The 25,457-nt window shown below is 44.7% G+C and overlaps 1 protein-coding gene across 1 annotated transcript; it reads right to left on the bottom strand.

Annotated features, from left to right (window-relative positions):
* Positions 1-1,586: 1,586 nt before the first annotated feature.
* MRAP2 (melanocortin 2 receptor accessory protein 2) lies at positions 1,587-25,232 on the bottom strand. The gene is given in 5 exon segments (XM_035109463.2): positions 1,587-2,856; positions 2,859-3,214; positions 4,307-4,406; positions 6,028-6,164; positions 25,127-25,232. Coding segments are annotated over 4 exon segments (621 nt in total). The 5' UTR covers positions 6,158-6,164; positions 25,127-25,232; the 3' UTR covers positions 1,587-2,821.
* Positions 25,233-25,457: the final 225 nt, after the last annotated feature.

The raw sequence follows: 25,457 nt of genomic DNA, 5'->3' as shown, positions 1-25,457 counted from the left end.
CTCTTATTTGGCCATGGAAATACTATCCACTCTAGTATTGATACAATGATACCAAAATGCTACAATATTTAGTCGTGTAAATTATTGCAGATGGTGTTAACAGCACCAGGCCATTTAATGACACTCCTGAGGCCCAATCCATCACAATTAGAGATGCCTAAGCTTTTCGCTATCCATAGACTGGTGGAGCCCTAGCTCTGCAAGGGATCAAATAGTATGCATCATTTTAAAAGGCGTTTGTGATATCAACATGGTGCCACATTACTTCACATGACCGCTACCTTCCCTAGAGATTAAATGAGGTCATAGAAAGTGGGGAAGGGGGGCAAAGCAGGGCAAGCTCACAAAGGCGCAACTACTTTAACCTCCAGATGAGGTCCATCATTTTAAAAAACCAGTGTGTCCCTACACAGTCTAGATACCTGTTCGCCCACCTTCCATTTTTTTAAAAAAAGAAATAACACCTAGCAAAGTAATATACAAAATCATCATTTCTGGCTATAAACCCACCATTACAGACATCGTGTTGTGTTGCAGCTTCTTGTTCTTTTAATACAAAGGTTAAAAGGTAAAGGACCCCCGAATAGTTAAGTCCAGTCAAAGGCAACTATGGGGTTGTGGCACTCATCTCACTTTCAGGCTGAGGGAGCCAGCATTTGTCCACAGACAGCTTTCCGGGTCACGTGGCCAGCATGACTAAACCACATCTGGCACAACGGAACACCGTGAAGGAAACCAGAGACCACGGAAACTCCATTTACCTTCCCGCGTTTGTGATATCAACATGGTGCCACATTACTTCACGTTTGAAGTAATTTATCTTTATTCCTATTTATCTACTTGCACTTTGACGTGCTTTCAAACTGCTAGGTTGGCAGGAGCTGGGACAGGACAACAGGAGCTCACCCCATTGTGGGGATTTGAACCACAGACCTTCCGATTGGCAAGCCCAAGAGGCTCAGTGGTTTAGACCACAGCGCCACCCGCTGATGCAACTACTACTCCCTAATATAACTCCTTTACTAGCAGATATATACCGGTATGTATCCTCCTTGGACTCATTCAGACTTAACACTAGAAGCAAACTTTTGAGATGTAGAAAGCTGTTCATTGAGTGAAGCATGTTCACAACAAAAATGGGCAAATTTGAATTTCAAATTATTTTAAAAAGACAATAGGAGCATTTAAGGAGATACCATGTTAATTTGCTTTGCTGGAACAATTACATTATATAAATCCTCAGAAAAGGCAGTAACAAACAAACAAAAAACCACAGTAAAGGTCAACAAGATTCCATCCCACCATCAGAGAACACTTGTAAAATAAAGAAAATATAAAGCAAAAAGGGACTTACATTGCCACAGCTGGAAACATTTCCCAGGCACGCTGTATGCCGATGTGATGGTATTTGCAAAGTGGTCAGGGCGTTTGGTGTCGTAATGGAGTCCTTATGATGCTGTCAGCTAGATGTCACCACCTTCCTTCTGATGGAGGCACATTCCTTTTTCATAATGTTTAGATGTGGTATCTTCTTTAGTAGATCAGAGTCTTCATGAGCAAGCCAAATTCCCCTCCCCCACATCCCAGAGAGGTGGGGCCACTGCCACATCTGCAGCCCTGCAGTGGCAGAAGGTGGGGCAGGCATATCAGTTTGGTCCAATGGGGGCATTTGGGGGCTTTCTGCTGGTTGATGTCAACAAGGATCCCATCAGTGGCCCATCTATCTGCCTACAGGCAAAAGGGGAAGCACTGCCGTAGCAGAAAACTGACCCTGGCTTCAATCCATGGCTCTGTTTGTAAGTTTGTTTCCATAGTGCTATGTGCAATGCAATTTAGAAGCTCACTTAAGACTAGATATTGCATGGCACAATAAAGGTATGGCAGTTCACAGAAGGTGGCAGGCTTTATTTTTTAGTATAAAAATCAACAACCCAGTTTATTTCAAGCAATAGTACTGGAGAAATAATGTATATCAAGAAGTTACACTCCTGGATCAAGCATGAAGAAAAGCAAAACAAAACATGCTATTCACACTGAAACCAATTAAGAATATCTACATTTACTTTTTCTATAGGAAAAACACAACTATGGGAACATGAGGGAATAGCAGGTACTTGTCTGAGCATGATGTATACCTACAGGGCTTTTTGTACACATGCAAGAAGCATGCTAGACAATTGGTCCCAGTAAGTATATGTGGTATACATACGATTGAACACACAAGAATAGTTCTTGCACATTACGAGGATTATAAAGCACACATACAGCATAGATGTATGCCCACTCATTCCTGCAACACAGGATATGGCATAAGGCTTTCGCCACAGAATGTCCAACTACTTCTAAATGATGTAGAACTATGTCTCACTGTAAAGCCATTGACCTCAGTGCAGAGTTCGCTACTAGTGCTTAAGTCCTTTGATCTCAACAGGGCTTAGGTACAATTGACTTCCTCTGAATTGAGTTTTTGGAGGGTTGTGTTCTTAGCTTGCTTAAATGCAAGGCTTAAGAGTATTGTGACTTTCCAACACACTCCAGCACACACATGTACACAATCCAACAACTCTCACATCCTATCATATTCCAGCATGGATAACTTCCTTATTAAACAGCTGTGCTGTACTTCTAGAAATAAAATAAAATAAGCAGTGTAAGAAGCTCTGGCTGCATCAAACACTTAAAAAGACCACATAAAACTATCCCATGCTGGTCACCAGAGTGTATTCAACTGTAGTCCTGTACTCGCCAATGAAAGATAGGATAGAAAGTAAAGGAGAAATGTGTTCTGTTTTAATTTAAGAAATACCTTGCTCAATATTCTTCAGTCAATAATCTGGTGGGAGGCTGGACTCAGTGTTTGCTCTCTAAAATGATAGGCGGCTCTGAAATCAGCAGGTCGTCTTCACCCAGGGAAGAATTCGGGTCAGTGTTCACAAAGTTAGGGATGTTGAATTTTGCATGGCTATTCAGCCCCTCCGCCAATCTCTCGCTGCTTTGAATTACTTCCTGAAAATGGATGTTACTGTCCATAACTGGCACTCTCTGGCATTGCTTTGCCCTGTCCATGTTCTCGTATTCATTGATGTAGCAGTGAAAAAGCAGCCTGGATTCCTCAGCAGGCTGCTGAGAAATGATCCTATCAGAATCGAGAGGCCTTCCAAAGTCTGCCACAAAGTTGTTCATGCAGAGCCTTTTCTCAGAAGAGTCCGCAGTGCTAGGAAGCAAGGAGAGAGGAGCGGTGGGTGAGAAATTGGGCACAATTTCACTTAGGAACATTAGTATAAAAGATCAGGTGTCAAAAAACTCTTTGGAAACAGACTGGGCTGAGACAGGATGGCAAAAAAAATATGTCCTCCCCATTCCAGAATCTCTTGAGTCAATGGCTTGCCCTTATCCTACAATAATCAACTGATTACATATGCCTATCTGAACCAACCCTAAGTGCTGCAAATTCTGTAGAGTTCATTGGAAGGACTGTCCTCCCTGCCCCACGACAAGCCATGCATTACTTAACATAGCAGTTGAACGGAAATACTGGTCCTCTCCAGATATTCTTCTTAAAAGGAGAAGCTTGACATGCAGTTCTAATTTTGCGTTTTCAACGGTTAAAAAAAAAATCCCCAGGAAATTTGAATGTTTTCCACATAATTGCAATTTTCATTTAAAAAACCCCCAGTTATAAACGAAACCTAAGCCATCCAGATTTAAATAAAATCACTAAACTTCTTGTCAGGGGAGCACCCTTACACTCAGAGAATAGGTAAAATTGTGTTGGAATCCATCTGCCAGAAAAGGTTTGCAATAGATGGGCTCTGCCTCCTGCAAGCCAGCTAAACCCTACAGCTGGACATTCTGTATTCCCAACAGTTATGAACTGGGATGGGGAACCTGTGGCTTGCCAGATGTCGATGGTTTACACTTCCCATTACTCCCAACATTAGCAATGCCAGCTGAGGCTGATGGGAATTGGAGCTCAGCTCCATCCAGATGGCCAGTTCTCTATCCCTCATCTCGAATATTCATTAGTTCCATCTTTCCCCTAGCTCCCAAGCCTTGGCTGATTACCTGCCATAAACCAGCATCTTGTGTCCTTTTCTTCATTGAAGTAAGTGGCATGCCTTCATTGGCAAGATCAAGGGGACATCGTCTTTTCAGAACGGACAAGTTACATAGAATTGTGCAGTGGCTAAAACATAAGCTATGTTGGGTATACTCTATTTCTGAGCGAATTCCAAAGAGCTATGGCAGCAGAGATGCTGCTGCCACCTGGGTCCTGGGCCTTAGACGTCTGTTTGGTGGTACTTACTCTTGGTGTGGTGCTCCCGCCTTGGTCAACAAGGTCAGTACAAAGAACATAAAAATGACGAAGACAACAAGGCCAACCCAAAACCCAATCACAATCGAATCTGTAAGAGAAGCAGAGGAGGAGAGAGATTAATCGGCTGACGTGGGTGCAATAGATTTCCATTAATACAAAAATGGACCAGCTGTTGCCCAATCCTTGGCTGATTATGCTTCGTGTACATTTTGTCAAGCCCTGCTTTGGTGAGGATCATCTCTGCACAGAAATATATTTGTGTGTACTACTGCCCCCAGCTGTATGTACAATCCACATATATCACTGTGTTAGCTGTTCACAGTGCGGATCACTTGTGGGCAGCCTGGGGTGCCTAAATGCCCCTCCCTACCTTGCGGCAGGTGATCAGTGATGTTAGAACTTGCACTGCAAGTCATGTAAAGTTCTCTGGATTGGGGCCAGAGTATTGTATTGTTAATATACTCTGTCAGTGAAATCAGGCAAATAAAAACTTTGTGCTGCTTTGCAGGAGTGGAGGAAGGGGTGCAGTGGGAGTGGTCCACCTCGGGTGTCACCACTGAGAGGGGTGACAAAATGCCAGGCAGCACTCACCACAGGGCCTGCAGTGCGCCCAAGCCACATGTCTCTCCTGGGAGTGACACAGTGGCTTGAGTGCCCACAGGCTCTGCGCTGCCCCAAACAGTACGCCCGTTGCCTCCCCCTCAACTGTAGGGCAGCTGAGTGGGAGGAGACAGGCAGATTCCTCGGAGACCCCATGGAGCGTTCTGCCCTGGCTGGCTCTGTCCCATGGGTGGCTGGCCCCATCCCTGGGCGCAGGGCACACATGCCGCCCCAAGCGGCTTTATCCACTGCTGCTGCTTTGCAAAGATTCCTCTAGCACACACATAGCATGGGAAACAACCTGCTACGTCTGTGCGCATACACACAAACACAAACACATACACAAACACACACATTGTGGCATTTCCTTCCCAATATTCCAGGGGGTTGAATTTAAAACCAGCAAAGAAAGGCATACTCAAATGCTAGCAAGAACACAAAAGTAAGATAATAAAAGCTATTTTTTTCTTAGCTATATAATTTTTAAACAATAAAAGGAATGATTACAGCGTGGCAAAGTAAAGCAGCATATAATTAAGGCTGATTGCAGCTTCACTATGCTCTGCTCACATTTGACGTCCTGCATACAATTCTGGCAAATTCCATTTGGAAAGATGAGCCTCCTTTCATAAAGGACTATGTAGTGCTCAACACAACAGTCTTGGCTGTGTCTTCCAAAGAGCAGCTCAGATCACAATTTGACTATGTGATTATTACCAAGGCCATGAAATATAGAATGAGCAGAGACAATCTAAAAAGAAGCTCGTCATGCACCCCTGAGGCATGGAGTGATCCGGAAATGACTGGTGCTCATAAAAGAAAAGAAAATCCTGGCTCAGAAGTCAGGGTTGCCCCCTTCCCTATCTGTAAAGCCCATGCTCTCAAACTGCGGGCACAAATATTTAAGAAAATTACAAGGGGTAAGTCAATGGTGCTATCAAATTGACCCTTGAGTGTGTGTGTGTGTGTGTGTGTGTGTGTGCGCGCGCGCGCGCACGCACGCACGCACGCGCAATTCCAAAAATGCAATTTCTTGACATTTGAGTTGAGAATGAAGAGTTTTGGTAATTGAAACAACCAAAACATAGAGCACCCAGATTAAGACTTACACTTATGAGCCTTGAGGCCTTCAAAGGAAACTGGCCCGTATTCATAATATTCATATTCCCAAGTATAATCAGAATTCGATAGTAAAGAGTGGTGGGATGTTCTGTTGGAAATAAATCTGGGTCCAGCCATCTCCAACCTGCATCAATACAGAAATGCAAAGACAACAAGCTTTAGCAGGGGGAAAACCGTCTGAACCAAGTCCCCACCCCAAACCTCTCAGCTTTCTACACCCACGACTCCTCATTCCAATCAGCAGCAGTAGTTCTCTTGCAAATGCCAGCCTTCACCTCCACCTTTCGCAGTCTGTTGATGGATGGCTAAAATCAGCAGTGAAGCAGCTGAACACAAGATGATTCCAGGGCTGGTGTTAGGCTATATATAGCCTTTCCTCCATGGAGCTCAAGCTGGCATACAAGGGTTCTCCCCCTGACAATGTTCCTGTGATGTAGGTGACACCGAGAGACAGTGACAGACACAAGGTCACCCAGTGGGCTTCATGGCTAAATGGGAATTTGAACTCTGCCCTCCCAGGCCCTAGTCCAAAACTCTAACCTCTATGCCACATGGACTCTTAGGGGCTCATAGATTTTATGTTAAAAGCGAGGTGCTGTGGACCGGTTGTAGACACATAAAAGGAACATATAATGTGCTAACACCCATTCAGAGACAGCTTGCAGTTATTACAAACCCTCATTTTACATTTGCATAGTTTACAAATGTATGCTTATATGTGTAGCACAATGCCACAATCAGGCACCTTCGGTGTAGTTTAAAGTACATTAATAGTTGAAGCCTCACAACCATTTCCACTTTAGAGGAAAGAGAATTCTGAAAAATGTGTGCGCATATATTAAGACTGTCCTGTGGAGTACAGGCTATTTGGTATTCTCTCGCCATCCAAGCATACCTGTCACAGAGGGATTTTTGAAAACACTCAGCAGGCTTAGTGTTTTAAGAATAGCTGGGCTCTTAATTTTGATAGGCAGTTCGTAATAAATTCTGCACAGTTTTGAAAAAAGTGTACACTCTAGTCAGCCTCAGGAGGTAATCTGTTAATTCTAAGACTAACTACTAGCATTAAAAAAGAAAAGAAAATGTGATAGCCATTCATTTCTTTCCATTCTCCAGACTCTAGGCCAGGCATCCCCAAACTGCGGCCCTCCAGATGTTTTGGCCTACAACTCCTATGATCCCTAGCTAAGAGAACCAGTGGTCAGGGATTATGGGAACTGTAGTCCAAAACATCTGGAGGGCCGAAGTTTGGGGATGCCTGCTCTAGACGAAAGCATGTGCTCCACATTCAGTTTCTTGCCAGGGCCCTTTCACTTTTAAGTACAGCCACTGTCCAACTGGCTCTCAGTGTCTAATCATCACCTAACATCTCATATCAAACAACTCTGAGACATGATGTCGTTTTCCAGTTGTCTGCTCCATGGGTGCATACAAACACTGCACTGAAAGCATTAGTCAACATACACCCATTTTTAGCATTTACCACATTTATCATGCCAGCTTCATAAAGCAGACAAAATGTAGGATTGCTAGCATACCCAATCAATGCACTTCATGGGATGAAACCCAACATTCTGTCCTGTACACCTGAGTGACGCAGGGAAACTGGGGCAAGGAGGAGGGAGATAATTTTTTTGTAAGCATTCACATTTGATCATTTGCCTCCTCCTCCCTGCCCCACCACTTTCCTTCTCATGCTTCCTGCTCGTATTTAAGCTTGTCAGCTTTCAGAAACAGTGTATGCTACCAACTGAAGTGCTAACATAGTACAGTGGTACCTCTGGTTAAGAACTTAATTGGTTCCGGAGGTCCGATCCTAACCTGAAGCACCACTTTAGCTAATGGGGCCTCCTGCTGCCGCCGCGCCGCCAGAGCAGGATTTCTGTTCTCATCCTGAAGCAAAGTTCTTAACCTGAGGTAATATTTCTGGGTTAGTGGAGTTTGTAACCCGAAGCGTTTGTAACCTGAAGCGCTTGTAACCCGAGGTACCGGTAACACCGTATTCTTTAATAAGAGATGAATGACTAGCTAACAGGTGCTCCGACTCTGGAAAGATATTGTGGGGGCTTGCGTCGTGCACAACGTCATGGCATTGCAATGTGGTGACATTGGGCACGGTGCCTGAAAGCTCAGCTTCCATGGCTCCTCCGCCTCCTCATGCTGCTGCCATTGGCTGACGGCTGCTTCCCCTCCACAGCAGCAGGAGGAGGAGCCAAGTTCCTGGCTCACACAACCACTTCAAATGCCCCCCTCATAACAAGTGTCTGAATTTGACTTTTGAGGTTGAGGTCAAACATTACTCCAGCCCCTCCACGCCACCCCTGACACATCAGCCCTGACACCTTGCAGTCACTGCGGTGAAGTCAACATCCTTATGAAGCTTTTAACATCCTTAAGAAACTTTTAACAAAGGAACGGATCCATGATCTGGCAATGGCATCGATACAGTCATTTGATCCCCTAAGGGCTAGATCAGCACTTTATTTATTTCTTAAATTTGTATACCACCCTATACCCACAGGTCTCAGGGAATAAAATCACGATATCAAAACACAGAATATATAATCAAAATATGACCTGAAAAGGAAAAGGGATGGATCCCTCACCCTTTCTGGCTCCTTAGCAACGATCTTATATTCAGAAATCTGCAGCTGATGCTTTTATTAGCATGAACATAAACATAAGAAGTGGGTACACCAGCCAGAGAGACTTCAAATGCCTGGATCCCTTTGCAACAAGTGCGGGAGGATTGCCCAATCCTTGCATGATTTTAAAAAAAGAAAGATGGGCCACCAATGATGGCTGTTCTGTGCTTAGAGATGGGAAGGCCGGGGGGGGGGGAGGCTTTTTTCCGAAGCCTTTTTTCTGGAAAAAATGCAAGGAAAAAAAACCAGTTTGACATAGTTTGAATATTCCACACACTTTTTTTCAATTTTTGCGGGTTTCCCCCCAGGCCTTCTCATCTCTATCTGTGCTTCTGAGATATTTATCATTCAACAAGAGAAAGCAAAAGATCCACTTGAAGAGACTTTTATGGAAACTGTACTTATAACCCCAAGGAAAAACTTCCCTAAAGTGTTCTATATTGCAGGCAGGGGAAAGAGCCATCATTGTAATGCTGTTTTCTCCCTTCAGTTATTCGTGTAGAGGTACATAATTTTGTCTTTTGCCAGGGGGAGTTTTGAAGGCAACAGATGTAGCATCAAACAAGGTATCTTTTTTAAAAAAAATGAAAAGGCAGAATCCACATTCTCTACCTGCCTCAAGCAAAAGCCATCATTAAAGCACCAGCAGCAGCTTCAATTCTCACCATAGTGAGTCTCTGCATGACATCAATTTAAATTCGAGCGCTCCAGGCAAATGTTTAGTCAGAGAACTGACAGGCCAGGAAAGCTGTTGGAAAATTGCATTTGCAAATAATGGTAGTGGGTGAAGTGATGATAACAACAGGTTTCTAGTAGAAATTGATGATTCAGCAGATTGTTTTACGTGTTCCCTTACTCCTTATACCTCAAATAAATCTGGCAACAAAGTGTACCTCATAGGTCATCCAAAGAGTCCTCTGACGGCTTCTACAAACTAGAAGACAAATTTCTCTCTTTTTAAAATAATAATAATACTGTACTAAATCTATAACATGAAAGCCCCAGATGACAAACCTGCCACATTGTGGCAAAATCCTTTGCAGGTTTACACCAAAATCCTATATACGTCAGCAACCATTGATAAACAACAACAACAACAACAGGCTGTCAGATGGCACAGCTCATACCTGTGGAAGCACACATCCAGCACTGGCTCCTGAACTTCAGAGTATATCCCAATATGCTTTTCTACCACCAGGGAAATCAGCCCTGAGTGCTCCCTGGAAGGACAGATCGTGAAGCTGAGGCTCCAATACTTTGGCCACCTCATGAGAAGAGAAGAATCCTTGGAAAAGACCCTGATGTTGGGAAAGATTGAGGGCACTAGGAGAAGGGGACGACAGAGGACAAGATGAAGTAAAATAAAAAAATTCCTTCAGTAGCACCTTAAAGACCAACTAAGTTTTTATTTTGGTATGAGCTTTCGTGTGCATGCACACTTCTTCAGTACCTGTAAAGAGGACAAGATGGTTGGTCAGTGTTCTCGAAGCTACGAACATGAGTTTGACCAAACTGCGGGAGGCAGTGCAAGACAGGAGTGCCTGGCGTGCTATGGTCCATGGGGTCACGAAGAGTCGGACACGACTAAACGACTAAACAACAACCACCACCAAGACCACCCCACACAGGATGGGCCAGAGACATAATGGCGCTTGAGGCGGAACATCGAAAATGGCAGTCTCCACACCAAGCAGTGTGGCAGTGGCACATTCCAGTGGGAAGTTCCCCTGCTTAAGCCACATTGAAATAAACAGGAATGCTCAATAAGATTATGTCCTTAGCTCAGTGTACACTGAGCTCTTCTGCTGCTCCTGCCCATTTCAGGGAGGTTTCCACAGAGAACTTCCTGGTGGGTTGTGCTCAATACATTATGTCTCTCCCCATTCTATTCTGCTACATTTAATGGCACCCCACACCCTGAAACCATCAAGATGATGCCTCCTGTCATGGCAATCTGAGAGAGACAGAGAGAGAGAGAGAGAGAGAAAATACACATACAAATGCAGCATGTGCCTACAGAGTTCCAGGATTTAAAAGCTTAGCGCAACACTCCGAAAGGAAACAAGTCAATCTGAGAGGTTTTATGCCCATGAAGCCATCTTCCGTGGGTTCCTGCAACTGATAAATCAGGCTGATGAAATGAGGCATCACCAAAAAGCAAAGTAAGGAAATTTAGGAAGAACCATGGAGATTGCTCATCTACGTTAATTAGCTCCAAGACAGCTAATGCAGCAAACCAGAAAGCAAAGTAGCTTTGATAAACGCTCATTAACAGCGGTTGCTGCTGTAAAGCAGAAAATAAAGCTTAGATAGCGTTTAAGGATCTTAGCGCAGAACTACAATTAGTTACAGAAGAGATGGCCCCCTATTGATTCCCTCCTCCATCTCCCTCTCCCCTCTTTTCACCCTCACTATCACTGCTTTCCATAGAGCAAGGAGGTTCTGGTACAAGGTTCATACTGCCTCCATTGCTGGTATGCCTCTTGGTATCAGTTGCGGGGTATCACAAGTTTTGAGAGTGGTGTTCTCAGTCCCTGCTTGCAGGCTTCCAGGGGGCATGTGGTCAGCCACTGTGAGAACAGGACGCAGGACTCGATGGGACTTTGGCCTCATCCCGCAGGGTCCTTCTTGTGTTCTCCTGGGAACAGTGGTGGTCCTCAGTCCCTGTGCCCAACTTTCCTTCGTTGCATGGGGGGGAACAGTGTACAAGGACCAGTCCAACAGATTCCCTTTGGCCCCAGGAACCAAGCACCAGTAAGGATCGACATGACTCCCTCAAGGCTATGTGAAGCTTTCTATCTTATTATAAATGGCCAATAGCACCTAAGGCAGAAGAAGAGGGGGCCTGTCATGAAAGCAGGAATATGCCAAAGAAGAAGAAGAAAATGATAATGGCAGAAAGGGAAATGGGAGAGGGAACGTATTAAGCAAGAAGAATAAAGGAAAAGGAGTGTCTCTGTTGACACATCTATCCATTGCAAGGCGACACTTGTCATTTAAAAGCAAGCTCACATAGAAATATTTAAGTATAGTGTGTATACTTTATCATTAGAGTCTTGGCACTTTAGAAACATGGAATAATACAATGGTAAAAGAACAACCGAAAAAGTCAATGTCTATTATTAGCACAACTAAGAAAGGAATGCAATATAAGATGAAGTAGTCCTTTCTACCTCCAGTGACCAGTGTGAAGGGCTTTACCAGGCAGAGGGCCTTCTCGGTAGTGGCACCCGCCCTGTGGAATGGCCTCCCATCAGATGTCAAGGAAATAAACAACTATCTGACTTTTAGAGGACATCTAAAGGCAGCCCTGTTTAGGGAAGTTTATCATGTTTGATGTTTTATTGTGTTTTTAATATTCTGTTGGGAGCCGCCCAGAGTGGCTGGGGAAACCCAGCCAGATGGGTGAGGTATAAAATTATTTATTATTATTATTATTATGCACAGAGATATAATTTACTATTTATCCAATATAGGAAAGCAGAATGCTGGACTAGATAGGCCTTTTGTCTGATTCAGTAGGGCTCTTCTTGTCTATCAAGGGCATGAATTGCTTCATTAGAAATACACTGACATCTCCCTGGCCCCGCCTGAATGAACCACAAGAGTGATAACAGTTCCCTACAATTGTGAAACGAAAATCTTCGCTCCTTAAGAAATACAAATTTCAAAACAAACAGAGGTTTACAATAACCAAATAATAACCTGTTTCAGAATTAAAAAGAACACCTAAATACATCGTTTCCTGTTTCTCCTATTTAGACTAAACGTTTAGACTAAAAAGACAAAGGTTTTCTGATGCTTTCAGAATTCAACACAAATGCTCTGTTCACTTTTATCTGTCTTGTTTTCCTAAATAGTGTGACATGCCAGAGATGTGCCACATACACGCATTTTGACATTGCCCGTGATTTCTTCCCAGAGCCCAGAACCTGGGCTTTTCTCGGGACGCGTATTAAAGCTTTGCCATGGTGCTTTTAAACAGTTCAGTTATCAGAAGGCAGCATATCAGAAATACAAGGCAGGATTCAAAGTTGCACAAGTGAATGAGCACTCACACCACGGAACTTCACATTCTACTCTTCTCCCTGCAACTTTTTGCACACACCCCAGCCCCATAAATATCTGCTCCAGAACCAGAAGGTCCTCCCCCCCCCCCGGCATTCCTCCAGATTTTGAGGGCACACAGGGGACTGCAGAGGAAGGAGAGGGAGGTGAAGTCCTATTGTCCATGCAGAACATCACTGCATTCATGCAGACAGCATTGGAAGCAACACACAATCAAGTTGCCTTTAACAAATAGTGCCATGTTCAAGAAATTCCCACCTCACAACTTTGAAAGTTGAAAGTTAATACCCCACTTCTCCAGAACAGCAGTGAAATGTCTTACACAGGTGGCCTGCTTAAATTTATCATTTAAAATTTTATGTGGCTTATTAAGCTCAAATAAGATATTCAAATACACACACTTCCCTGACGGATGAACAAAATACCCACTTCTCCATACATTGTAACAACTCGCTGCCTGCAACAGCATTAAAATTCAGTTTATTAAACTGTGGTGAGAGGTGATTTCCAAAGGTAACACAGATAAGTAGAGCAGGGGTCAGCAAACTTTTTCAGCAGGGGGCCGGTCCACTGTCCTTCAGACCTTGTGGGGGGGGAGGACTATATTTTGGAAATAATAGGAAAAAAAAGAATGAATTCCTATGTCCCACAAATAACCCAGAGATGCATTTTAAATAAAAGGACACATTCTACTCATGTCAAAACACACTGATTCCTGGACTGTCTGCAGGCCGGATTTAAAAGATGATTGGGCCGGATCCAGCCCCTGGGCCTTAATTTGCCTACCCATGATGCAGAGAGTGCCTGGCATTTGCTTCTCCTCCGAAGAATACAGTACAGTATGGCTGATCACCTCCTGGCAAATAGAAAGGGAAGAAATGGAGGCAGTGAGAGATTTTGCTTTCTTGGGGTCCATGATCACTGCAGATGGTGACAGCAGTCATGAAATTAAAAGACCCCTGCTTCTTGGGATAAAAGCAATGACAAACCTAGACAGCATCTTAAAAAGCAGAGACATCACCTTGCCGACAAAGGTCCGTATAGTTAAAGCTATGGTTTTCCCAGTAGTGATGTATGGAAGTGAGAGCTGGACCATAAAGAAGGCTGATCGCTGAAGAATTGATGCTTTTGAATTATGGTGCTGGAGGAGACTCTTGAGAGTCCCATGGATTGCAAGAAGATCAAACCTATCCATTCTGGAGGAAATCAGCCCTGAGTTCTCCCTGGAAGGACAGATCCTGAAGCTGAGGCTCCAATACTTTGGCCACCTCATAAGAGAAGAGAAGACTCCCTGGAAAAGACCCTGATGTTGGGAAAGATGGAGGGCACAAGGAGAAGGGGACGACAGAGGACGAGGTGGCTGGACAGTGTTCTCGAAGCTACTAACATGAGTTTGACCAAACTGCGGGAGGCAGTGGAAGACAGGAGTGCCTGGTGTGCTCTGGTCCATGGGGTCATGAAGAGTCGGACACGACTAAATGACTAAACAACAACAACAACATGGCTAAGAAGAAAGATACAAGGGGAAATACAAAGGGTTGCTTGACTGTATCAATTACTGTAACAACACAAAAGAGGGTTAGAAGCAGAAAGAAAATAAAAATGACCTTCTGAAAGAGCTACCTCAGATTACAACCAAAGCTCCAGCTGTACAGCTTACATATCTTTTTCTATCTTATAAAAAGATTTTATACAAAGACCCATGATCCTCTTGGTACCCAGGCACAAAGGGCTGGAGAAGCTTTGCTTCAGAGATCCAAACTACTCCAGTGTTGATTTTTAGCACAAACAGCTATGCAAACCTGTTACGGGTGTAGAGCTTCAGGTTGAAGCATAATTGTGCAAAACAGGTGGATAATTTCTTGCTAGAAAGACAGAAAGTGGCTCTCGGCACTGGGTGGCAACACTATGCTAGATTTCCAGCAGGTGGGTTGTAGATGTGTAGGGAGTACAATGGTACCTCGGTTTAAGTACACAATTGGTTCCGGAAGTCTGTACTTAACCTGAAGCGTACTTAACCTGAAGCGAACTTTCCCATTGAAAGTAATGGAAAGTGGATTAATCCGTTCCAGACAGGTCCGCGGAGTACTTAAACTGAAAGTACTCAAACCGAAGCATACTTAAACCAAGGTATGACTGTATTGTCTTTTTCTGTTACTATTGTTGCCTTATTCTTTTTTTTTATGGTTACAGGTAGGTAGCCGTGTTGGTCTGGATCGAAGTAAAATAAAAAAATTCCTTCAGTAGCACCTTAAAGACCAACTAAGTTTTTATTTTGGTATGAGCTTTCGTGTGCATGCACACTTCTTCAGATACAGTGAAATGTAGTCTTTAAGGTGCTACTGAAGGAATTTTTTTATTCTTTTTTTTTATGTTAACCACCCTGTGGCCTCTTGATGAAAGGCAGTACAGTATATAAATTTAACAAATCATCCTAACCATTTTGGACACATTAGGCTTTATACTCTTATTAAAAGTCTAGCTGAAGGAGGGGAGGAAGGAGGAAGCTATCTTTCTCTTGGATCTACTTTCACAAACTGGAAAGCCATTTTGCCATGCTCTAAGTTGAAGGACAAAGGAGAGCAAGTGTTGAAGTAACCCCTGCTGTAAAAGAGCAGCAACTGAAGGCATACTTTATCCCAGAAACAAAAACAACCACGTTTATTTCCTCCATAAACAGTACTGCACAGTTACTAAATGGCTGCTCCACTATTGTAGCATTGGCCAATGCCACGTGAAATAAAATGACTTCCATTAAAGAGATGAATGCTGTTTTTGTTTTGTTTAACACTGGAGAAGAAGCATTTTAGCTTCTTCCAATCATATTTTCCACATTATTAGCGGGTGTGGAAACTAAGTCGGCCCCCTTCCTCAACGTTAGAGAAACTCAAAGAAATTTAATCAATCCAGCTTGCTTTTAAGCTTCAGCCTAGACCTGCAGCTATTTTTTTCTTTCAGTTTGAAAAAACTTACAAAAAGCATACATACAACCATAAATCCATATGTTCTTACATACAGACTTATGTCACTATATTCTTTAATCCCAATTCCCTTTCTTCTCTAATAGGCTTCCGTCCTCCTCAACGCGGGTCTATTTTGCCTATTTATACTGTTCCTTTTATCCTTTCTTCATTTCTACAATTTTCCGCATACTATAATTGTAATCCATGTTATGTTTTGCGAAAATTAATCAAAGCAAATCCAGGTTTTGACTTAGGGGACACTGGGTGTTTTTTTTCTAATAATCTCTGTAAATTGACCCATTCCTTTTGGAATTTTTGGTTAGACTTCATTTCAGTTTCCCAGATGGTAGACAGTTTAATTCCATCCATTCAAGTTACAGTGGAACAAGTTTGTAGTGGCTGAACTATTACATTAGCCCAATTATTGCAACTCTTACATGTCCGCCTTTTCACTGACCGGGCCCCCTGCCCACAACACCACCTCCCCCAGAAAACTTCATTATAGAAGCGTAAGATTGAGATCTGACATAAAGTTGACTGCTCATCTTCTTTGAGGCTTTGGCCCACCCTTTGCTTTGCTTTCCCCATCTTTGTTTCTCCCAGTGGGCAGCACAAAAGTTCAGGCAAATGCCTCCCTCTGTCCAACCTATTTGGCAAATACAGGTGGGACACAAGGGTTTCTAAGCACGTTCCAAAGCTAGGTATGGCAGAGATAAATTAACAACAACAGATCTTGCCGGTAAGCCTTCAAATCTACTTGTCTTTACTAAAAATTTCACTGAAGATGACTCAGTCAAGTTATTTATGCTTGGGGACATAATATGATCTGCTAGCTAGGCACTATCAATAAATCATCTTTGCCTTATGACTGTCAGCAGTAACATACAGTATTTGGAAAGAGGCATGCGCATGGCGCTGTGGTCTAAATCACTGAGCCTCTTGGGCTTGCTGATCGGAAGGTCGGCGGTTCAAATACCCGCAATGGGGTGAGCTCCCGTTGCTGTGTTCCAGCTCCTGCCAACCTAGCAGTTCAAAAGCATGCCAGTGGCGGGAAAGTAAACGGCATTTCCGTGCGCTCTGGCACTCATCACGGTCCTCCGTGCGCCAGTAGCGGTTTAGTCATGCTGGCCACATGACCTGGAAAACTGTCTGTGGACAAACGCCGGCTCCCTCGGCCTGAAAGTGAGATGAGCGCTGCAACCCCATAGTTGCCTTTCACTAGACTTAACTGTCCAGGGGTCCTTTACCTTTTACCTTATATTTGGAAAGTGTTGCAGGAATGGGCAATGCCAAAGGTTGTAGTTTGAATAGATGGCAAGCCTGCAATATGTAGTCTTTTGCTTCTGTCCTCGTATTCCAGCAGACTCTTGAGCAACCCTGAAGCTTCAACCCCCTTCTTCCTCCTCATACTCTTTATTTCCTTTGTCTAGTACTTATTTAACCCTTGCCCCACTCTCATACTGAAAGTCTCAAGAAAATCAGTGGGGTGTAAGCAAACTGAGTGCTGAACTGAGACTGGGAAGACCCGGGTTCAAATTACGGTACTACAAAGATTACGGTGTGACAGTCTCAACAGCCTACCACCCAGAGCGGTAGGGAGAATGGATTAATATAAACCCTTGACTGCCAACCCTGAACGCATTGGTTGAAGGAAGGGATAGGAACACGGTCAACTCTAGTAAATGTTCAGTGAATTTAACACAGAAAGTTGCAGGAACCAGTGGTGACCTTCTGCCATTCATCACTAGTGCAACCATATTTGATCCTGCTATCACCTCTGTCCTTTCCTCTGGCTGACAGGATCAGAAGTCTGGGGCGAGGCTTTCTTTTAATTAGTAAAACTACTCCTTGAGACGGGACCCAGGTGGCGCTGTGGTTAAACCACTGAGCCTAGGGCTTGCTGATCAGAAGGTCAGCGGTTCGAATCCCTGTGACGGGGTGAGCTCCTGTTGCTTGGTCCCAGCTCCTGCCAACCTAGCAGTTCGAAAGCACGTCAAAATGCAAGTTTCCATGTGCTGCTCTGGTTTGCCAGAAGCGGCTTTGTCATGCTGGCCACATGACCTGGAAGCTATACGCCGGCTCCCTCGGCCAATAATGCGAGATGAGCACGCAACCCCAGAGTTGGTCACGACTGGACCTAATGGTCAGGGGTCCCTTTACCTTTACCTTTACCCCTTTACTCCTTTACTCCTTGAGACACTGCTGCCAAAAACTCAGCTACTCCCGCAGTCACCTTATGATCAATGTCAGACAGGGAGAATCCAACATTTCCACCAGAGCACCCAGAAGGGGGGGACAAGACACGTTCACACAACATGCTGTGGAGTGGGCAATGAAAGAGAATATGCTCTACACTATCCGGCACATTCAGAGAACATCTACAGTATCTCTTGTCTCTGGGAGTGTTCCGATATCTACCCCTGACAAATGCCAAGGGAAATACATTCAGTCGGGGTAGCATAAATGCATAAAATGAGTAGTTTAATAGGAAGAAATCTCAGATTTTATTTATATATATATAAACATACAATTAGTATATGCAGTTTACTTTTGCCTCTTTGTATGCATTTTAAATACTTTTGTATGTGATTCTTTTTCTTGCGATTCTATTTGTAAAATGCCTAATAAAGGTTTGATAGTAATAATAATAATAAATTAGTAAAGTGCCAGAATTTGACAAGGAAAGACTGGAAGCATCAATCGGACTGGTATGGTGTTCTCTTCTGCAATACAGAATTGCTATAATCCCAGCAGCCAGAAACACAGAGAACTGCAACAAATGCTTCTCTTGCAAGCTTTCCCAAAAGCTTTCTATCTCCTTCAGCAGCGACTCAGTTCAGCCAAATTCGTGTCTATCAAGGAACATACTGTTCTCACAGACTTGATCCGTCTTTTCTCTCTGAAAACCAATTTTAAATTCAGACCACAATTATCACCCTCACAATGGATCCTGCCATAACAACCCTGCTCTAGGCATATTCTCCCTCCCTCCCTCTGTGAGTGTTTCATTCTGGGATATGGATTAACTCCAGAATAAATTCCGCCAATTCACTTCTATTCACCTGCATCAGAGTAACATATCAGAGTAACCCTACTGTGATCCCAGCCACATTCTCAAGACCATTTGCTATGCAGTACTTATTGGGTCATATTTCAGCCACCATTTTCCCCCAGAATTGGTTGAAAAACGAACAGCAAAGAAGATGGGCATATTTAGATTTTGGAAGTGTGCTCCTGGAAGCGTCTTCACAATCAGCTATTTTTGTTCCAAGGTACAGTTCAGTTAATCTACACTCTACAGTATTCTCATAATGCCCAGATATTCTTTGGGAGATGGGACTGGTGCAGACAATTAAGGAGGAAGAAACAACCCCAAATATGACATTTTATTTTCTAGTTGTCTCCAATCAAGGTTACCCAAAGAGGCCCTAAACCGCACAGCATGAGACTGCATGGGCGTAGGCAGGGGGGCAGCTGCCCCCCCCAGAAGCAAAAAATTAATGTATTTTACAGACCATAACCAGCACTTTTCCCCTCCAAAAACTGAAGTGAAAAGGGCTTTGCTTTAGCAAGAGCAGCTTGGTCTCCGCTTGTTGGGGGGGAACACAGCTGTAACAAAAACACATCAAATAAATAAAGCAAAGTGGCTACCGGTAGTTAAGCAGTTAAGACAATGGAGCAGATATCCCCTTTCAGGCAGGCAAGATTTGATAGCTCACCACTTCACCTTATTGTTCTTCAGTGGGAGTTGTTAATGAGCATTCAGGGATCGCATTAAGAGTTCTATTGGCGATTTAATGAGGGTGCAGAGGATTCAATTTGACTAAGGCGGCTCTGCAAGGCTAAAAGGAAGTGAATGAGAAAAGGGGGGGCTGTAGCTTTGATAGACACAGTAATGTTTATAAAAAGCAGTGGTGTTACAGTCTGTCCCTCCTCCTGCATCTGTATACTGTAAATCAGGGGTGGGCACCTCCCAATAGACTCTGATCTACTCACAGAGTTAAAAACTGGGAGTGATCTACCTCCTTTGGGGGGTTCAGGTCAAAGCTGTTGAGTTTATTTAAGGAAGGGAAGCTCTGTATTTTAATGTTTGATGGATTTCTGTATTTTAGAATTTCTGTTTTGTTGGAAGCCGCCCAGAGTGGCTGGGGGAACCCGGCCAGATGGGCGGGGTATAAATAATAAATTATTATTATTATTATTATTATTAGCAGTGATCTACCACAGACATCCAGTGATCTACTGGTATATCACAATCTACCTGTTGGACGTACCTGCTGTAAATCAAGCAGAGAGAAAGCTGCTTACAAGGCTCCTGTACAGGCATACCGGTATCTTCCTCTTGCTGCAGAGTTCCAGCATCACAGCGTCACCCAGAGGCACCCACAAATGTGACTTATCCCTCTCTCTATTTCTTCCTTCCTTCCCTCCCTCTTCCATCCTTAATAAAATACTGGGGGGGGGGAGATAAGCCCCACATAGAAAGCCCATCAACATGGGGGGGTGACTCTTTCAAATACGGTATTTACCAGTAATTGAGGGGGGGGGGAGGCACCTAGGCCTCTAGGAGTTGGCTGCTATGCCTAGGAGTAGGAAAATTCAAGAAAGCAGAATGATGCATATGCTATGGTAATACATCAATAGAATCATAGAATTGTAGTCAGAAGGGACCACAAGGGTCATCTAGTCCAGTGTTTCTCAACCAGTGTGCCTCCAGATGTTTTGGGACTTCAACTCCCATCATGCCTGACCACTGGTCTTGCTAGCTAGGGATGATGGGAGTTGTAGTCCCAAAACATCTGGAGGCACACTGGTTGAGAAACACTGATCTAGTCCAACCCCCTGCAATGCAGGAATTTTTTCCTAAGGTGGGGCTTGAACCCACAACATGGTTGAAATATTATGCTGATATGCAGCAAAGCCTCGGAGCCGTCGTGACTGTGGCCGTGCCTTGCCTCGCCCTCGCCCGCCCTGCCACCCCCTCTCACCTGCCCGACCCTCCCGTCTTCTCCAGCCAAGCAGGGTAGCTGCCGACGCTGCCAGCCCCAGAAGCACAAGGTGGCCGCTGCCGCCGCCGCCGCAATGTTGTTAGGCCCGCTGGCCCTGTAGCCCCCGCCCACATTCCCCCTTTGTGGCCCCTCCCCTCCCGTGCCTTGGCCCCACCCCTGAACGACCGTGGCTCTCCCCCCCCCTAGTTTTGATCCTTTACCATTTAACAAAGCCTGGAACTATATAGTCTAAATAGGAATGCATGGATCTGTATGGAAGAGTCTTGTAGTTTTTGCCACCTAATGATGGGGAGAGCAATCGATGGGGGGAGTAGGAATGATGGGCAGGTCATCTGTCACTTCCAGACCCTTGCCAGCTCACGCTGCCCAGGATGGCAGTAAAGCACTGCTTTCCATTTTTCTCACCTAGCAGATCTTTGCCTTTCAATATCCTTCCCCTGCAACTGAAACCAACAGGGAAAAGAATTAACTGCGACAGCTCCAGGGTGGTAAAGGTAGCAGGCCCAACCTGGGGAGCTGTCACAGATGCAGGGGCGGAGGAAGGGGGTGCGTGGGGGCATTCTGCCCTGGGTGTCATCACTGAGGAGGTGACATTTGGTGCGCCACCCGCCCGCAACTCCCAAGCCGTATGGGGAAGGGGCGGAGCTGCGCCTTGCTGGTGGCCTTCTCCCCTTCCCCCTTCGTTTTGACAGCTTGGGGGAGGCTTGGGAGTCACGGGCAAGCAGAGCGCTATTGCACCCCACTCCTGGGCTGCTTCCTGGGGGGAGGAGCCTCCCCCAAGCTGTGAAAAGGAAGAGGGAAGTGAGGAAAGCTGCTGGTAAAGTGGTGCAGCTCCCCCCCCCCGGACGCTCACCCCGCCCCCATGGCCTTGCCCCCGGGTGCACAGCTAGCTCCGCCTCTGCACAGATGGACAGCCACCTGCCACGTATGATTAAGTTGAGCTTCCTGCATTGCAGGGGTTGGTCTAGATGACTCTGGGGTCCCTTCCAATGCTACAATTCTATGATTCGATAGTTCAGCTGCCAAGATCCACAGTTGTGCCAGCAACCACAGATATTTAGGCGGAATTGCACATCGTACATTGTTTCTGCCCTTCCCAATCCAGCTTCATCATGTTTTCAGAACCATTTCAATTATGTTTCCATTCTAATGTCTGTTGAAGCAATTCAACAATGGGGGGGGGAATAAATCTCACACTGTGGTTCTGCCAGAGTAGACAACTCAAAGCTATTATTCACTCACTGATGAAAAATTGTTTAAGTTCTTCATGAAAACATGACAGTAATTGATCCTTTGTGCTCGCCCCCATTCGTAATGCATTGTACTGTTCCTCACTGTAACACAGTTTCTACATATTACTGACAGAGCCTCCAACCAGCTTCACTTTTTCCCTAACAGATTCACACAAAATAGTTCACATATAACTCTAATTCTGAAATATGCTCATGAGGATGGGCTACAAGAAGAAAAGGAGATGAAACATCTGGGTTGAAGAGTACTGCCCATACCCCACATCCCCAGAAAGAATATAATAGACAGATAGAACAGATCGAGAAAAGCAAATACAAGAGGATTTCCATCTCTCTATCTTCCTTTGGAGCACAATTGCTGGCCATCAGCTATACAGAACATTTGTAGCTTCTCACAGATACAGGGCATATCGTACATTTAAAGCATCGTTAGAAAGCTAGGCACCAAATTGGCACCTTAAACCTGGGTTACGGTAGCCACAACGGAATGTCTTTTCACCAGGGGGCTGGACTGGATGACCCTGGGGTTCCCATCCAACACTACAATTCTACGATTCTACAACCTCAACTACATTGCTTGACCATAGCTTGCTCCAACATCAATTCACATGTCCCAGTATGGAAGAAGGGTCGGCGGTTCGAATCCCTGCGACGGGGTGAGCTCCCGTTGCTTGGTCCCAGCTCCTGCCAACTTAGCCGTTCAAAAGCACATCAAAGTGCAAGTAGATAAATAGGTACCACTACAGCGGGAAGGTAAATGGCATTTCCATGTGCTGCTCTAGTTCGCCAGACCGCATGACCTAGAAGCTGTACGCCGGCTCCCTCGGCCAATAACGCGAGATGAGCGCTGCAACCCCAGAGTCAGTCACGACTGGACCTCATGGTCATGGTCAGGGGTCCCTTTACCTTTAAGGCAGAGGTTTTAAACTGTGGCTGCTAACCTGGTACCCAGAAATATCTACTGAGTCGTGATAGGACCTGTGCAAGGAGCAAAACATGCCTAATGCCTGGGGCATTTTGAACACTGATTTAAAGCGCATAATTTCCCCCAAAGAATTCTGAGAGCTGTGGTTTCCCCATTCATGGAGCTATATTTCCCAGTACCTTCAACAAACTGCAGTTCCTAAAATTCTTTGGGGAAAGTCATGGCTATAAATGTGTGTTGCTTGCACGTTAAATATTTTATGTGAAACTTCCCATAAATCAGCTGCATCAATCCACAAATAAAAATAAAATAAAAGGAAAAAATCCAGAGCATAAAAAACAGCCCCAAACACTTTGTACTTTCAGCTTTTTTAATGCCATTTTGCTTTTACAACTTTTTATGTCTGACAGAACACAGTGGGGAAACAGGAGCTGCTCTCTCAAGAAAGAGCTGCAAAAGGAAAATGCCATTGAAAAAGCGCTGGTGTACACAAAAGGCACAATATCATATGAGGTTTGAAGCAAGATAGAAATCTCAGAAATAACTGAATAAAGTAGAACAAGACAAGGACCAGGCCACTTCATAAAAATACAACACATCTTCTACAGAGCCTCTGGTTATTTTCCAGTTGTTTCTGCTTAACATTCCATATTCTTGACATTTGTTTCAAGGAACACCTTATCTTCAATAGTTCAATCAGCAACAAAAATGCTAAAAACAGTCCCAGTGGTGACTTTCTGTACTACAAAAACCCCAAGAGCGAAATAACACACACAAAGATCCAACAATATGTTTTGCAGCCAATTCTGGAATCAGCAGTAAACTGGATGAGGAACAGCAAACTAAAGCAAAGTCCAGGCAAGACAGAGATACTGCTAGTGGGCCGCATCGCACCCTGTCTACATAATCTAGCTTTTATTTTGAGGGGAGCTATTTGATCCAGCCATATTGTTGGGAGCTCAAATTACACCTGGGACACAACACATTTTCCACCAGCTGTGGCTGGTCCTGGACAGAGCTAGCCAGGTGGCAACTATCCATGCTCCAATAACTTCCTGTCTGCACTACTATAATACAAGATACATGGGGCTGCTCTTGATGATTGTTTGGAAATTTCAATTGGTGCAGTGTGTGTGTGTGTAACATTCCTCACCAATCTTAAAGCAACTCAATTGGCTTCCATTCCGTAACCTAAATGACTAGGAGACCCGGTAGTGTCCATGTATTAGGATCTTCCTCCAAGCTCCATGTCTGGGTTTCCCTTCCTTCCTTCACAGGTAAGATTGTATCAGTGATGTTCTCCCTAAGGAAGCTCACCTGGTGCCGACTGATGTATTTCTGGTGCCTGATGGAGACCTTTTTATTTGCTTTGAGTTTTTAAAAAGCATTAAAAAAAATCAACAACCTCTTATCTGTTGTTCATCTTCCCATTTTAGTAAAAAAAAACACAAAACCTGCTGTTCTTCCAATTTGTCTTTATTTCTATCATGTTTCACTCTCTCTTTAGGGACTGAAAAGCACCCTTTTACCAGCTGCCTCGACTAGAGAGATTTGTGACCAGCAGCCACAGCGGGTGATCAGCAAAAGTCTGTGGCTGTAAAGCAATCGCGACGGCGATACCAGAGCGGGGAGGGAAGAAGAGAGAAAGAAAGACCCCCCCTCCCCTCCTCCATTTACCCATTCCCAGCTGAGTATAGATTCTCCCAGACACAGCTGCACTCCCGCTTCCAGGCAAACCGGACTCTTAATCTCACAGTTGTGGGTTCGAGCCCCGCGTTGGCCAAAGGATTCCTGCATTGCAGGGGATGGACTAGATGACGCTTGTGGTCCCTCCTAACTCTACGATTCTAGTACGACTCTGATTTCAGACGGCATCTTCACACCTGCCGCGTCTTTCTACGGAGATGCGGAGTCACTGGTCCCTTTACAACAAGCGGACGGAGCGATATAAACGCTTCGCGGATGAGACACGCGCAGCGGGGAAATCGATCCGCCAACAGCGCTTGCTTCGGAGTAAAAACGTGGTTACGGTGCGGTTAAAGAGAAAGTAGAGCAGAGCGTCCCCTCTTTGTGGGGCATAGTCTTCTGAGCCCACCTGCAGCCACTCACCCCATCAAAACATACGCTCCCTCGAGTTTGCTAGGAGACGAAGCCGCGGGAGAAACGCCCCAAACTCGTCGTGTCCCATGTCCTGTGTCCCGCCCCCCACTTCATAAATCCCCTTACCTGTCCGAGGCTCCTTCCTCCGCTCCAGACGAGCGGGCAAGTCGCTTTCATTCATAAGAAGAAGCGCGCCGCAGTGAAGCAAAGGCAGGAAAGCTCCTCCCCCTCAGCCAGCCTCGTGAATGAATGCGCTCAAGCTCCTCCCACGTCGGGGAAAATAAGGCTCTGGTCACGTGGCATCCAGTTCCGAAAAGGGCAGAAAAGGGGAGGAGAAGCAGAGCGGGTGGTAGCCTATTGGGTTTTACCACTGCAAACTGTGGGAGGCAAATACATTGCAAACTATTTCTTTATTTTAATCAAGCCTGCCTCTAGAAAGCTAGCGCATGAGGGAGAT

This window comes from Zootoca vivipara, chromosome 3 (genome assembly GCF_963506605.1).
Source record: "Zootoca vivipara chromosome 3, rZooViv1.1, whole genome shotgun sequence".
In the NCBI taxonomy this organism is placed as follows: domain Eukaryota; kingdom Metazoa; phylum Chordata; class Lepidosauria; order Squamata; family Lacertidae; genus Zootoca; species Zootoca vivipara.
Note: the sequence above shows the minus strand (reverse complement) of the source record. Positions and strands in the feature narration are given on the sequence as shown.